Source organism: Sarcophilus harrisii, chromosome 3, assembly GCF_902635505.1.
Source record: "Sarcophilus harrisii chromosome 3, mSarHar1.11, whole genome shotgun sequence".
Lineage (NCBI taxonomy): Eukaryota > Metazoa > Chordata > Mammalia > Dasyuromorphia > Dasyuridae > Sarcophilus > Sarcophilus harrisii.
Genome location: NC_045428.1, coordinates 551,712,056 through 551,726,836, shown reverse-complemented (window position 1 = coordinate 551,726,836; position 14,781 = coordinate 551,712,056). Strand labels below are relative to the sequence as shown.

Here is a 14,781-nt window from a genome sequence, read left to right as displayed (position 1 = left end):
GGCAGACAGGCACATAGGCAGAGGTGAAGAAAGATATGATTCCAAAGGGGATTGGGAGAGACAAACACAGAGCAGATGAAAACCAAAGCAAAAGGAGGAGGAAGAAGAGACAGAGGGGCAGAAACGTGGAAAAGCAAGAAAGGGAAAATAGAGAAACATTAGCTTGAAGGCTGGCCCAGGACTAGAACATAATATGGAGGTCCTGCTCCTGGAACCTGAGCAATATATTTCCAGGGACTCCACTAATTATTGACTTCTAATCCCCTGCTTCCAGAGAAAAGTACAAGGAAGTCCCGTGGCTCCCAAGCAGGATATAGGATGGTGTGTTTGGTGATGCATTATTAATATGTAAGTCAGGGGCCAGGAGAGAGACAACACTGTGAAGATAAAGGACCCTTGGAGAAGAGAATGGAGAATTTCAGGACCAGCAGCCTTGACTAGACCAGAAGTCAGAAAACCGAATTTTGTCCCAGATCTGACACTAACTAGCTATGTGACCTCAGGGAAGACACTACCCTCAGGCTTTTAATCTCTGGATCACAGAAGATGTAGGGGATGAATTAAATTACATCTAAAGTCCCTTTCACTTCTCGCAGTCTATAAGTCTATGGATTTGGAGGACAGGCATAATTCAGAATCCCATCAGGAAAGTAATTGGAAAAGTGTGTCTGAGAGAACAAAAGGTTCCCCAGGAATTCTGATTCTGTATCCCGCTCAGGAGTCAGCTGTGTGCAGAGCAATTATTCCTTTTACTTTTGATGAAAGTTGCTTGCCTAGACAAATGTCCTACTTTGTGCTAAGGGCTTCTGTCCCCCAGTCCTTATGCATGAGTTAAATTTTTTCTGGGGCTGGGGTTAAAGAGATAAGAAGACCACCACCATTGGGTTTCCCATTAGTGCTCCCAAATTATGGTACGAGGAATGGAGATTATTAGATGAAGGATGATAGACAGAGATATAAGGGAGAGGAAAGATGGAAAAAGAAGGCTATCATTCCCAAACTACATAAGTGGATATATCCTTAGATATCAAGGATAGACCATGGAAAATATGGCCCTTACCAATGTTGGTGACAGATGCTCTTTATAAGAGTTCTTTTCCAGTTGTTATAATTAAAGAATAGGGGGCATCTCTGAACTATTCTCTGACAAGAATCCAAAAGTCTGATGTACGGTTAAATCTTATCAACAGCTATAACTCCTAATAATCTGACCAACCCATGTGAGTATCCCAATTCCTTTCTGCTGCTCAGATAGCCATTGGTCAATGAATCCTTTTCCATGAGGGTCCCCATTCTCCTGGAAACATAAAAATAAGATATGATAATGAGATCTGAATGCTTTGCGGGGCACACTGGCACACCACTATTATACAGGAGGGTAAGGTCAGAGGTCCTCAGGTACTAGGAGCACTCTACTCAACAATAATTGGGTAACCAACAGAGATATAGACAGACCCAACTACTGGCTTCATGGTATGCTACTGAGTCCCATAATCTGTCTTTCCAAAGTAGAGGAAGAAAACTTGACAGATAGTAACTTATGGCAGCTATATACCCACAGTTGTGCCTCTTTCCCTGTGTTTTCTCTACCCTCTGTGTTTCCCAGCCTCCATCCTTTCATGAGAGGCATGGTCTTTGCCAGGTTCACATAGCCATGTGCCAAATGCCCATATTTCCACATCAGGGAAACTACTAACATCTCAAGGAATCCTCAAGTGCAAAGAGCAAGCTACCTGATCTCAGTTTGACTTTCCCAGCTCCAGACAGTGTGAGCTTTACCTCATTGAAAAGTCTAGGCCAGGTCAAGCATCAGTTAAGACCAGCCTTACTTACCCAAGACTAAATGGGCCCCAAATACATAATGAGACTGGAGAGGTAGACAACTTAGCACCCTCCATTGGGAGTCCAAAGACCAAGCACAATTTTCCCTTGGACAGAGCTCAAGCTAAAATAAATGAGCAAGACAGTATCCAGTTTGAAGTGAGTTGATGGCCATGTGAAGGTCAGATTAATTGGGAGATTGAGCCAAAAGCTCCTTCCCCAAGGTACATCAAGGATGAAAGCTCCCCGCAAACTCCCTGATGAGAAGGGTCTCAGATTCTATACAATCTTCACTACTTAACACCCTACAACTCAAAACTAGGAAAGCTGAGCAATACTATCCTGTTCTAGGGAATAATGGGGGTTGCTCACCTAACTTCTCTGAGTCCCAGTTTCCTTATTTGTAAAATGGGAATAATTATAGCACCTATCTCCCAGAGTTACTGTGAGGAAAAGCAAATGAGAGAACATAAAAACACTTTGCAAATCTAAGAGCATGCTATTAATTATATTCAAATCACAGCCCAAAGTCACACAGCAAGGATTAGACCCCGGGAATTTGGGACTTCCAAGGTTAGCATTTTCTCCCATATCACAAAATGTTATGAATACTTTAAAGGAGGAGCATAATAATTATCTCCCATTTTATTAATGAAACTTTTCTTTGGAGCTTTCCCTAAGTAGTCTTACAGAAAGTCACCAGATTATAGGATCGTAAATTCAAAGTCAGAAGGGGTCAGTTTGTCCAATCTATTCATTTTAGAAATGAGGAAACTGAGACCCAGTTAATTTAAGTGACTTACCCGACACAGACAGTATTGTGTAACTTCCCCCCACTTTGAATATTCCTATAGCAGGTTATCATTTTCAACTCAAAGAATATTACATCTGAAGGAGACCTATCTCGTTTTTTAGAGGAGACATTGAGAGTCAGAGTGGTGAAATGTCTTGGCCGAAGGCACACCATACATTGCAATATCAAAGCTCAAATCCAGGTCTTCTAAATACATGTAATTTTGTCCACACATCATCTACAGAGATTCCTGTTTGGGTACTAGTTAAAGTACATGTACTTTGAGATCTTTTCCCAACTCTGAAGTTCCATAAAATGTATTAAAGGAATCATCAGAGCATCTGGGCTGTGTCCTGTGGAGCCACGAAGAACAGGCAAATCCTTCCCTAGCTCTTCAGTCCTCAATCTTTGTTTTTAATATGATAATAGTTGACCCACTGGCCAGCTCAGCACATCAATTCAGGCAAGACTCTCTCCCTTATTCCTGAGATCTAAGGAGTGCCACCATTGGTCAAGCTGTGAACTGGGCTCATCGGCCACTCCAAGGCATGAACATTTTGTTCCTTGAACAGTGGGGGCAGAAAAAAAGCAGGCCACGGAAGTCATAAAGAACCTCATAATCATCTAAAGTCAGAGCCAAGTCTAAAAAACAAATGTTCTGACTCTGTCTTCTGTTCCTTCTATTACATTCAGATAATAATAATAAACTAACATTTCTCTAACACTTTAAGATTTGTAGAATGCTTATTTAGAGTTGGAAGTGACTTTAAAGGGCTAGTCCAGGCCCCTCACTTTACAAAAAAGGAAACAGGTCATAAAAGGTCAGATAAATTGCCCAAGACTATGCAGTAATAAGCACTAGAATCAGATTTGGAGCTCAAGACCTGTGATTTCCAAGCTCAGCACTTTCCCCTCCATCACAAAGATTCTCAATTCTCCATTAAAGGAGGGAATTCTTATCCTAATAACTAAAACCTATATTTTTGCAAGGAGTCTTTCCTTAGTCCTTAATCTTAGTGGCTTCCCTCTTAGATTATTCCCAATTTATCTCATCTATAAACACTTTGTATATAATTGTTTGCTTGTTGTCTCCCCCATTTGACCATAAACTCCTTGAAGGCAGGGTCTGCCTTTTGCTTTTCTTTCCCCAGTCCTTAGCACAGTACCAGATACAGAGAGATACTTAATAGCTGACAGACCAAATGAAGAAGAAACAGAGGTTCTAGGAAGTTAACTATATAACCACTTATGAATTAACAAGCATCATGGTTGACAAGATTTCAGTGCTGGCTTCTCCTGCCCTCAAGTCTATAGCTCTTGTCATTATGTCACAAGCAAACATGACAGCGAAGCATGATGTGAGAGAGGTGATGATTCCACTGTATTCACTTATGGGCAGAACACATCGGAGGGGCTGGGTTCAGTTGTGGGCACCATATTCTAGCAAAAACATTTGAGAAAATGGAGCAAATCCAGAGGAAATATATGTGAGCTAGGGAGGAACTGGAGACATATCATAATGAGAATGGATTGAAGAAATGGAACACCATGTTCCTCTGGAGAATTTATGAGATCTGATCATTGTCTTCAGATTCCAAAAGAACTAGAACCAAAAGGCAGAAGGTAAAAGAAGACAGATTTAAACTCAATAGGAAAATTACCAATTAGATACTGTCTGTGAATGAGAATGAGAATGAGAAAGGAATGACCCAGATAGGTCATTGTTAGATAATGAGCTGCCAGTCACTGAGGGTATCCAAGCGAATGCTAGGAAATGATAGATGACATTTATAGAGATTTAAGATTTGCAAAGTGCTTTGCAGATTTGAGCTCACTGGAACCTCACAACAACCAACCAACATTCTTCCCATTTTATAGATGAGCAAAATGAGGCTCAGCAAGGTTACATGACTTCCCCATGGTCACACAGCCAGGAAGTGTCAGAAACAGGATTTAAACCTTAGTTTCTCCTAACTCCAAGATTAATACCCTTTCTATTACTACAGGCATAACATAAAGAGGATTCCCATGCCCGATGGGAGGATGACCTCGGTGACTCAGTAACCTTAAAGCTAAAACTCTATGATTTAGAAATTAAATAATTCTATTTAATTAATTAAATAAAATCCTATCCCCCTTTATCCCATGTTCAACCCCCAAATCAGGTCTGTGTTACCAAGCATCTCAAAGTATTTTAATAGTGAGTTATATTATTTTCATCATAGCAATACTCTTGTAACTGGTCTTCCTACTTTTACCTTCTAAGTCCTCCAATCTTCCAAGCCTATTTTTGACTTCTAAAACATTTCAAAGTTTACAAAGCACCTTACATACATCCATTTAATCCTCATAATTACACTGTGAGGTAGGTATTGCAAGTATTATTTGCCTCATTTTATAGATGAGGAAACTGAGACTAATAGCAGTGGTGGGACTTGTCCATGGTTGCACAGGTACCCAAATGAAATTTGAACATGAGTCTTCACTGCCTCTCCAATGATCTTTCATTCTTCCATAGCTGCTTTCCCTCACACCAGTGCCAGATGGATCTTCCTCAAGTCTCTCCAGTCATATTTTCTCTGTTCATTTTCCTGTTTAAATTAGCTCCTTATGACCTATAAACTTTTCTGCCTAGCATCCAAGGCTTTTGGAGTCTGGAGCTATTCTATCTCACATTAATTTCCTTTCCCAAAAGGAAACTACTTGCTGCACCCCTCCCCCATACATCCCACATTTCCTCTCTTGGGTTCAAGTTAAAGCTCTTACTCTTATTAACTGATTCTTATAAAGGAGGTCACTTTTTTGACTATCCATCTCCTCATCCTTAAAATAGGGACAAGATGACTTTTCTATTACATTATACCTTGTTGTAACATCGTGCATGAATTCATATTTGTATGTTTTTTTTTGTTTTAAGTTTAGTTTTCCTATAACACCACCATGAGGTAAGCAATGGATGTATTATCTCCATTCTACAGATGAGGAAACTAAGGCTTGGTAAAACTATGTGACTTGATCCCATGGATGGTTAGTGGCAAAGCCAGGGATTTGATCTGACTCTAAGTTGACTTTCTTTACCCAGTGTCATTGTCTCCCCTCTCACATACCTCACAAGGTGGTTGTGAGAAATGCATGCTAGGACCAGCTAAACTCTAATTGTCTGTGACCCTACCAGTGTGGATAGTAGTTTCTCCCCTGGCATACAGTGCAACCTTTCAACATCTTCTCATACTATGCAATTTTTGTTCATCTTTTGCACACAAATTTCTAGATGGAGCCTTTCCTTTGCTAATTCATGAGCACCAAGACAACACATGATTATTTTAAACCCCTGATTCTCTACCTATCGCACCTCTTTTGGAGGTAGTGTCTTTGATATCACCTACCTTCCATATATGTCACCATCAGCAAGATGCTACTACTAACTTCCATCTACCACATATCTTTCCTTGGGTTACCTACAACTTGGAACCCACATTGAACAATCACATCATTTTCTTGGTGTTAAAAACATGAATTCGGAGAGGGGATACAAGTAGCTTGAGATCATCAGGAACATTGCTTAAGTTCCCAATGGGCTTCAATCTAATTTCTTCCTCTGTATAAATATAGATCCTCCTCATCATTCTCTGGTAGCAGTATGGGAAGAGGGAAAAGGGGAAAGAAGAAGGGAGGGAGGAAGTGGAAGGAAAGAAGGAAGGAAAGAAAGAAGGAAGGAGAAAAAGGAAAGAGGGGAGGGAAGGAGGGAAGGGAAGAAGGAACTAATTGAACAGATTATGTTACCATCTGGATAACGTGTTTTTCATCCGCTTTACATTTCAAGTCTGGAGGGTTATCTGACTCTTTTGAAAACATGTGGCCGTCATTTGAGATGTCCCCAAATTCTAGAACTCAATGTGATTATCACAATAAAATTTACAAATAGAAACACTAGAACCTCACCATGAATCAGGAATCCCTAAACATCCTCTATGCTTGACAAACATCTTAGGAGCACTTGATATTGTCCATATAATAAGATCACTGAATATACCGTTTAAGTCTTCTGTTGTAGGATCTTACATGGGAAAAACCTAGTTTGAGAAGAGGCTTTAAGAATGCTCTTTTTTTTCTCTACTAAGTCAAGTGCTCTTGAAAATCAAGAAAGAAATGTCAAGGTATTGTATTCTCTACCCATTTGTTAGTTGGGTGGTTTTAAGGAGTGATCTGCCTGATAAAAATCAAATACAAAAGAGTCTATTCTCAGTTTCAGAAATGCTACTTTTAGTGCATGTACAGACCATTATCAAAAATTTTTATTTTATGCATGAGAAAGCAAGTATATGGGGTTGGTAGCTTAAGTGTTTTAGAGGAAGGGAAGGAAATAAACGATTTGAGCTTTGCCACTTTTGGAATTTTCCCCTTTTCCCTCCAAGTGCCTTTAAAATTAAGTGATATGCAACGCAGTTTTAATCTATATTGTATTTAATCATATCCAGTCATTCATCCTAAATTTGTTTTTTAAAATGCCTTTGCTATTTCTTCACATAGTATAATCAGGCATGGTGAAGTCCAAATTGGTGTTTTTACTATTATCACTGATGAGGACATAGATGTAGAAAGGAAGACACCTGTTCTCATTTATTTACTGATATCCTTCCTGTTTTAATTTTTGAAAACTCTCAGAAGATTCAAATTTAACTGAATCTAAAACCAAGTTCTCTGTAAATGTGTTTTTCCTGTTAACTGTTTCTGGGTGTACCTTGGAGTAATATATCTGATTATCTTTATACTATTTTGTAATTAAGATTGTACTCTATACTCAAAAGTTGTTTTTGGCCACAAGCCTTCCAGCTAAGGTAGTTTCTTGGGTCCTTCATCTGCATCAAGGTGACTCATCCTTTAATTAAAATCTAAAAACAGCAAAAGTCAGAGTCCATGTTCTTTTTGTCCATTTCCCACTTTTTTAAAGAACCAATGACTTGATTAAGCAGAGCAGGAAAAGCTTCTATAAATTCATGTGGTGGATTCTCATCTTTGTCCTATGCAGTTGATCTTGAAATGGTGTCCATGTTGGAAACCAAAAGTTCCCTATCCAGGCATTGTCTCCTGATTTATAGTCAGCTTCATTTCTCTCTCTCTCTCTCTCTCTTTCTCTGTGTGTGTGTGTGTGTGTGTGTGTGTGTGTAAAAACTTGATATTCATCACATTCACTTCTTTCCAACTCTCTCAAAGAAAGTATTCATGATGAACTGTTGGACTTCTGAGTAATCTACCATGTTTTCCCTTCCTCCATTCTTTAAACTCAACCCAACATTTTTGACGTCATTTCTACCATTCTCCCCTAGGCTCATCTTTGCCCTAATGTTCTGAGTATAAAGGTATAAGCTGACTATTGGAAGGATCTCAACAGCTTCTTCACGGAACTTTCTTCAACCCCTGAAACAGATGGTGGTCCATAAGCAGCGTTTCTCTTCTCGGCTGTTGGTTTGCTGATTCTAATCACAAGTATTGCAAAGTGAGATGACCAAGTAATCTGTGAAATCATTTCCTTTATTTAGCTCTCCAAGAACCTACAAGCCATTCTACTAGTTACTGTAACTATCTTATATCATCTATTTTATTTATAGCAAGATTAATATGAGTATGCTTAATAACCTGCATTTATATAGCTCTTTTAGGTTTACAAAGTATCGTTCAGCACATACGATTATCCCCACTTTATAGAGCGAGGCTCAGTGAGTTAAGTGACTTGCCCAGAGTCACACAGCTAGTGTCAGAATCAGGAACTGAATCCACGTCTGGCCTGTGTCTAAAGTTAGCATCCTTTCCTTTACAGCACACTGCTTCTGGATCTCAATGGATAGATTACTCTAACAGAGTATCAAGTTTTTGGTCATTAAACAAAGGTCACACATAAGCATTAGTTTACAGAAAAGCTTTAAAGCTGCCATGCTTAGGATCTCCTGCCTGTATTCTCCACCACTCACCACCATCACTGAGGGAGATGGAGGCCACCCAGGACCTTTCAGATTTTTGCTTTGAGTGTCACCACAGCCAAAAAGATCATTTGTCTGGTGGTTAGCCTTTGATAATAGAAGCAATGTTACTTAGTAGAAAGAACCAGCTGTAAAATACTGGCTCTGCCACTGTATCCATGGGCCCTCAGGCAAGTCCTTTTGTGTCCTCTCTGGGCCTCAGTTTCCTGATTTTTCTGCCCACCCTTCAGTTCTAATGACACTTCCATGAAGCCTTCCTTGATCTCATCTGTTGAACATGAGCTTTTCCTCACTTCCCTTTGTTGCACCTTTTATGTTCTAGTTAGTGTCAAAGACTCCCAGTAGACTATGAAAGTCCATGGAAAGGAACCGTTCCAATCTTTTCCCTTCCCTGAAAGTTAAAGAGAACTCTATAATAAACTGGTGCTTAATAAATGGTTTTGGAACCTCGTGGTTCTCAGGAAAATAATTTCCCTTCTTTCTCCTTAGGCTCTTCTAAAAGCAAAGGTGGCACTGGTGGTCCCTGGGTGTTGCCTTAGGGGGAGGAGTTGAGGCACATGGAGGTGGCTTCCAGTTAGGCTGACAAGGAGATATGAGGTCAAGGCCTGAAGAAATGATTCTGATGCTCACCCCACTCCCAGTCAGGGAGCATCCTTTCAATGACTTAATTTTATTTTCTCTTATAAATGGGCACAACACAGAAAGAATTAAAAAATAATAATAATGGTACCATTACAGGATTGGGCCATGAGCCCAGGGCTCGGACTAGTTCCCCTTTGCAAGATGGAGAAGGGTTCCTTTCGTCTCTTTCTCCCTCGTTATTCAAAAGTTTTGGCCATAAACTCAGGACAAAAACAGTTAACAAACAGGTTGGGGGGGGGGGAATATAGATAGGGTAGGGGTGGAGGGTTTCTGCTCTCCCCTTTCTTCCACCTGGATGTACAGACAATTGCCCTCCAAGCCCCCAGGCCCAGGGGTAGTTCTGTAGAGGGAGAGCCCCCAAAGAGGGGTCCGCTGCATGAGACACAGTTCCTGTTTGTTTAAAATATTTACAAGCATTCACTATTTGGGGGGAGGGCCACGATGCTAGCGCCAGCTCAGGAGGCTTCTTTGGGGTGAGCCAAAGACTGGAACTTTCAGAAGCTCTCGAGAGTGGGCCATGTACCCTGAGATCCTCGGTCCCCAGGTCTTTTGGCGATCTTGCTATTTGTAAATCTATACAGGCTTCTTCAATTCCTATTTACAAGGAGAGCAGCCTGGGGTCACTGCCCCATGAATGGGGAGAGGAGAAAGGGGTGGCTGTAGAAAGTGGAGGAATATGTGTCCTGAAATTGTGGATGAGATGCCCTGAAACAGAAAGGTGCCATCTAGAAAATGCAGAGGGACACCCCAAAAAGCAGCTTTTTCCAGCAGCTGCCATTCTAATCATTGAGTCTAGGAGTAGAAATATCTGCTTCTGTTTCCTGGTAGCCCTCCCAATCTCAGCATCTCTCAGGCCCTGAAATCATGTCCAGCTGACCCACAAAGAGGTCCCAAGCTCCAACCACAAGGCTCCCCAGCCCAGCTCTCTCCTCCACTTTCCCTTTCCTCCTGGACACTCCACTAGGGACCCTTCCTATCAGTTTCCAAGGACACCCTAGGAGTGGAAGAGATGGGTCAGCAAAAATGGCCTCCTCAGAAAGGGTTGTTCCTGGGATTGAGAGGACTGAGGCTGTAGAGCTCATCATCCAATTCCTGGGGGGATTCCTCCAATCCCTAACCCCCCAACTCTCCTCACCTAGAGGAAGCCCTCAGGGTATATGAACTTCCCTCTGGCGAAACTGCCCTAATAACAGACATAACTCATTCTGGCAACCAGTTACCTATAATTTCTCCCCTCCCACCCCCAAAAGATCCTTCCCAAGCCAATCCTCCGACTAGAAATGGGGGCAAGGGATAGGGTGATTCATTCAAATAGGACAGCTGCTGTGACATTCATACCATATTCGTGATCAGATAAAGGAGGGGAAGGTCCCAGGGAAGGAACACTGGTGGAGCTTGACCCTCTCCCACACTCTCCCCACCAGTTTTCTGGAAGTAGTATTAGTTACCTCAGGTTTACTTCCCAGAGTCCCTTTCCATTTTTATTCCTCAACCATTGGGCCACATGGTTATACATGTCAATTCAGCCTTGGGAAGCAGTGGTGATGGGGACTTTTAGTGAAAGGTCCCTGGCACAGGCATGCAGAAGGGGCTGACTGGCATTCAGGCAACTCTAGTCCCTGTCCCTCCACATTCAAACATTGGGGATCAACTTCCCCCCAAGCTGTGTTCTGGCAGCTCCAAGCCTAAGGAAGACAAGGCCCCACTAAGCATCCTGGAAAAGACACCAGTCCCTTCCTCAAGGCCTGCCACAACATTGATTCCCCCATTCCCCAGGACCCCTACAAGTGAGTGGTTGGAGAACAAGACTGATGAAATCAGGTGAGTCCCTGTGCTGTGTGGGCAGAAGGCCCTGGATGTAACTGAAAGGAGCTTACAGAGAGGTGTCTGCAGGAGGAGATGGGGAGCAGGGACCAACATCTCGAGACCCTCCCAACCCCTCCCTTCTGGAATCTAGTCCAGCAACTCAGGCTTCCATCCAGACCTCGGTCTGGACTATTCTCCTTGCTCTTGCATCCCCACAAATGCTAAGCCTTTCCCCATTCCCCACTGCACACCTGACAATTCACAGAGGGGATGTCCTGACTGTCTGACCTTGGGCTGGGAGGAGTTGACAAAGCAAGGGGAATGAAATAAGTGCGACAGTCAGGGTGGGAATGGGAAGCAAACAGTCCAAAAACCAGGATTCTATCCCTGGAACTCCTTTCGGTCCCTCTTCCCCCAACAAAAATCCAATGGCTCCAAGTTTGAGATGGCCTGCAATGGGCTCCAAGCCTCTGAAGGAGAGGGCGTCCATCTCGGCACAGACTGGTTCCAGCGTGAGGTCCACGGTGAGGATGCTGTTCCACTCAGCACTGGTGGCTCCCCAGAAGCCCAGGGTCCAGGTACGAAGCCCCAAGAAATGGGGGGTTCCTCAAGGAGACAGAAGACAAACTAAATAGTCCAGCTTTGTCTATGAATGTGGTACCGACTCCCAGAGTTACAAACAAGGTCCAAAAGTATGGAGATGCTTGGGTCAGGGGCAAGGAAGAATGGAGCCCGCAAGACGGGGAGCTCGCTACTGGCAGAATCTCCACCAACCACAAACTCTGGGGCAGGGACCTCACAAGTGGCTCCTGGGAGCCTTGAATGATGATCAGTAGTCTCCCCACAGGGGTCCCCAAAGGGCCAGGCCAATGTCCTTCTAGGTCTGGGCAGAGGGCTGGGGGCTGCTCATGACTCTTATCCAGGCAGGCACTAAGTGGCTTCCGAGAGTTGGGAGACACCTAGGCCCATGAGCTGGGATTCACGTAGGAAGGCAAGGGCCTGTGGCCATTCCCAAGAAGTCAGTCAGTTTCAGTGAAAGTCCTTTCTTCCCCATTTCCTTCCCGGGACCATCCCCAGTCCGTAAGGGAGGGAGTCTGGACGGGCAGACCAGAGGCACACATACAGCTCCACCACAGAAGCCGGGCCCTGGGCGTCAGGGTCCTGGGTCCAACAGGAGTGTCCCATTCCTTTCCAAACTCACGAGATCATCCTTAAAGCCGGGCCTGTAAGAGGATTCTTCCACCCCAGCTCTTCCCATGGGCAAGTGGGGAAGGAGCAAATACTCTGCAAAGGTAGGGAGAGCCCTTGGGGCTTCCCCACTGCCCCCTTCTCGTCTTTTATTTTACACGAAGCTCCCCCAGCTACAGCAAGTGAGAGCGTGACTGGTGATACTTGGGCTATGTGGGTGACTAGTGTGGGGACGAGTTCTGTGGGACACATGAGGGGAGGCCTGGTGTGTGTGACTCGTGGTGAGTGTCTGCATGCTGGGTCGCATGAGTGATATATGTGGCTGATGGTGACGAAGTCGTGTCTGGCAAACACTCCCCCTTGGGTGGCTGTCGTGCCTCGAGCAAAATAACTCTGCCCAGACACTCCCCCGGCCCTCGCCAGCCTGAGCCACAGACAGCCTGTGCTCCGTCCGGCGAGGGAGATGGGGGAGGGAGAGAGGGAAGGTCCCCCTCCTCTGGAGAAGGCTTGAGCCAGCCACTCTCAGGCACTCTTGGCAAAGCCACATGCTCGTTAACCCTGATGCTGGCTGGCAAGGGAAGGAAACTCATGGTTTGGTCTGAGAGAGCCCCAGGAGCAGGGGGAAGGGGCAAGGGAGGGTGGAGAACCTGCAGGCTCCCCAGCTCACTCCCCTCTCCCACCATCTCCCCTCTTCCACTCAGACTCTCTCTCCCTCTTCCTCTCTTTCCTCCCCATACCTTCAATCCAGCACAGACCACTGAGCACAGGCCACTTGCCATGGCCAAAAGACGTGCCGCCTAAGAGATGGCATTGGCTGCCATGGGCCCCTAAAACCCCTAAGCTGAGGGTTCACAGCCCCATGACAAAAGGTGCCCCGCTGCCAGTCCAGGAGAAACCTCCCGGTCCCGATGAGAAGGCCATCGAGAGCCCGAGGGAGAGGAGAAAGGGATTCCCAAGTCTCACCCTCGATTTAGCAACCAAAGAAAGTTTTGTCTCACTCTGAACTTCTCCCACAGGTAGGAATCTGTGCCCAAAGTCTCTGGGGCTCCAGCCTGAATGGCCAGAGGCCACTTTGGAGCCTGGCTCTGGCCTAAAAAGTGGAGAGGATTGCTGATCGGAGCCCCTCCGTGAATGAAGGGGGTCGGGGTGGGGAATCAAAGTTCTGTAGAGGGGGAGGGTCCTGCCCAGTGCCAGAGGCAGGACACAGGGCTATGGACAATGTCCCCTGCACCAGCAGTAACTCGGGTCCAGTGCGGCACAGGGATTCAGAAAACTCACAGTTCTGTCCAAGGAGTAAGCAAAAAGGGAGGGGAGGAGAGGAGAGGAGGATGGGGTGGGAAGGGAAGAGGCAAGAGGAGGCCCCGAGGTCTCTCTAGGCATAGAATTCCTCCTGTTTGTCCGGCTTCTGGTATGTGACGCTGGCCTGCTTCGGCTCCTCCAAGGTGTAGCTCCCTTCATCCTTTTTCTTCATGCGATAGATGAGGAGGGTGACCAGAAAGGCAGCAAAGAGGGCTCCGACCACCCCCCCCACAATCACCGCTGCAGGGAAGAAGGAAGGAGCAGGGCTTAGGACTAGAGCCGTGGGGTTGGAGTGAAGGAGCAGGGCCTAGGACTAGAACTATGGGGCTGGAGTGAAGGAGCAGGGCCTGGGACTAGGGCTGTGCGGTTGGAGTGAAGGAGCAGGGCTTAGGACTAGAGTCGTGGGGCTGGAGTGGAGGAGCAGGGGCTAGGACTAGAGCTGTGGGGCTGGAGTGAAGTGGTTGGGTGGTCAGGGGCTCTGGGACAGGGAAGTGGGGGGCCAACTCCAGTCTCCGATAATTGTTCCTATAGCCCCCCCAAGTGGAATCTCTGGCTTAAAGAGGAACCCCTGAGCTAGTGAGGATCCCCTGGGAGAAAGGGGAACAGAATGAATAAATGGACGGATGAATGCATGAAATGAAACACTTATTAAGGGCTTTAAGTTCTGGGGACACAAGAACTGCATCCTTCCTTCCTTTTCCTCCCTCTTATCCCCCTTCCCCTCTCCCCTGACCTCAGCCAGGCCTTACCTACTAGCACTTCCTTCCTCTCAAGGATATTCTTCTGAGGCAGCTGGGCTGCTGAGTTGCCCAAATCAATGGTGTTATCAAACAAGTCTGGCCCAGACTGGTCATCCTTGGGCCTTATTCCTGCTGAGGTCGTGGTGGTCTTTTCACCCACGGCCACCACTTCATTGTCCAGCTCTGGCTGAGTGATCCCCTCCTCAGGGGGCTCCGAGTCCCCACTGGGGAATGGTACCTCCGCCTCCACTTCCCGGTTTGTAGCCAGTGGGGTCTCTGGAGTAGGGGTCTGCAAGGACAGAGAACAGAAAGGAGGAAATGGGTAGGGATTTTATAGGGTTGGATCAAGGCTCTGGTCTTCCCCCCAGCCTGGAAATCCTCCACTGGGCCTTCACCCTCCACCATAAACCCTCCCTCCTCCCAACCCCACAGATACCCTTGCATCTGAGAAGGAGGGGAAAAAAAGGAGAGAAAACAAAAAGAGAAAGGGAGAAAAAGAGAAGGGAAGAAAAAG

At 45.2% G+C, this 14,781-nt stretch overlaps 1 protein-coding gene across 1 annotated transcript in view; it reads right to left on the bottom strand.

Annotated features, from left to right (window-relative positions):
- Nucleotides 1–8,128: 8,128 nt before the first annotated feature.
- SDC3 (syndecan 3) overlaps nucleotides 8,129–14,781 on the bottom strand; it is a 72,560-nt gene continuing 65,907 nt past the window's right edge. The window contains exons 4-5 of the mRNA XM_031962399.1: nucleotides 14,277–14,556; nucleotides 8,129–13,767 (exon numbers count right to left, since the gene is read on the bottom strand). Of these exons, the coding sequence (XP_031818259.1) occupies nucleotides 13,601–13,767; nucleotides 14,277–14,556 (447 nt within the window). The 3' untranslated portion in view covers nucleotides 8,129–13,600. The remainder of the gene's footprint in view (nucleotides 13,768–14,276; nucleotides 14,557–14,781) is intronic.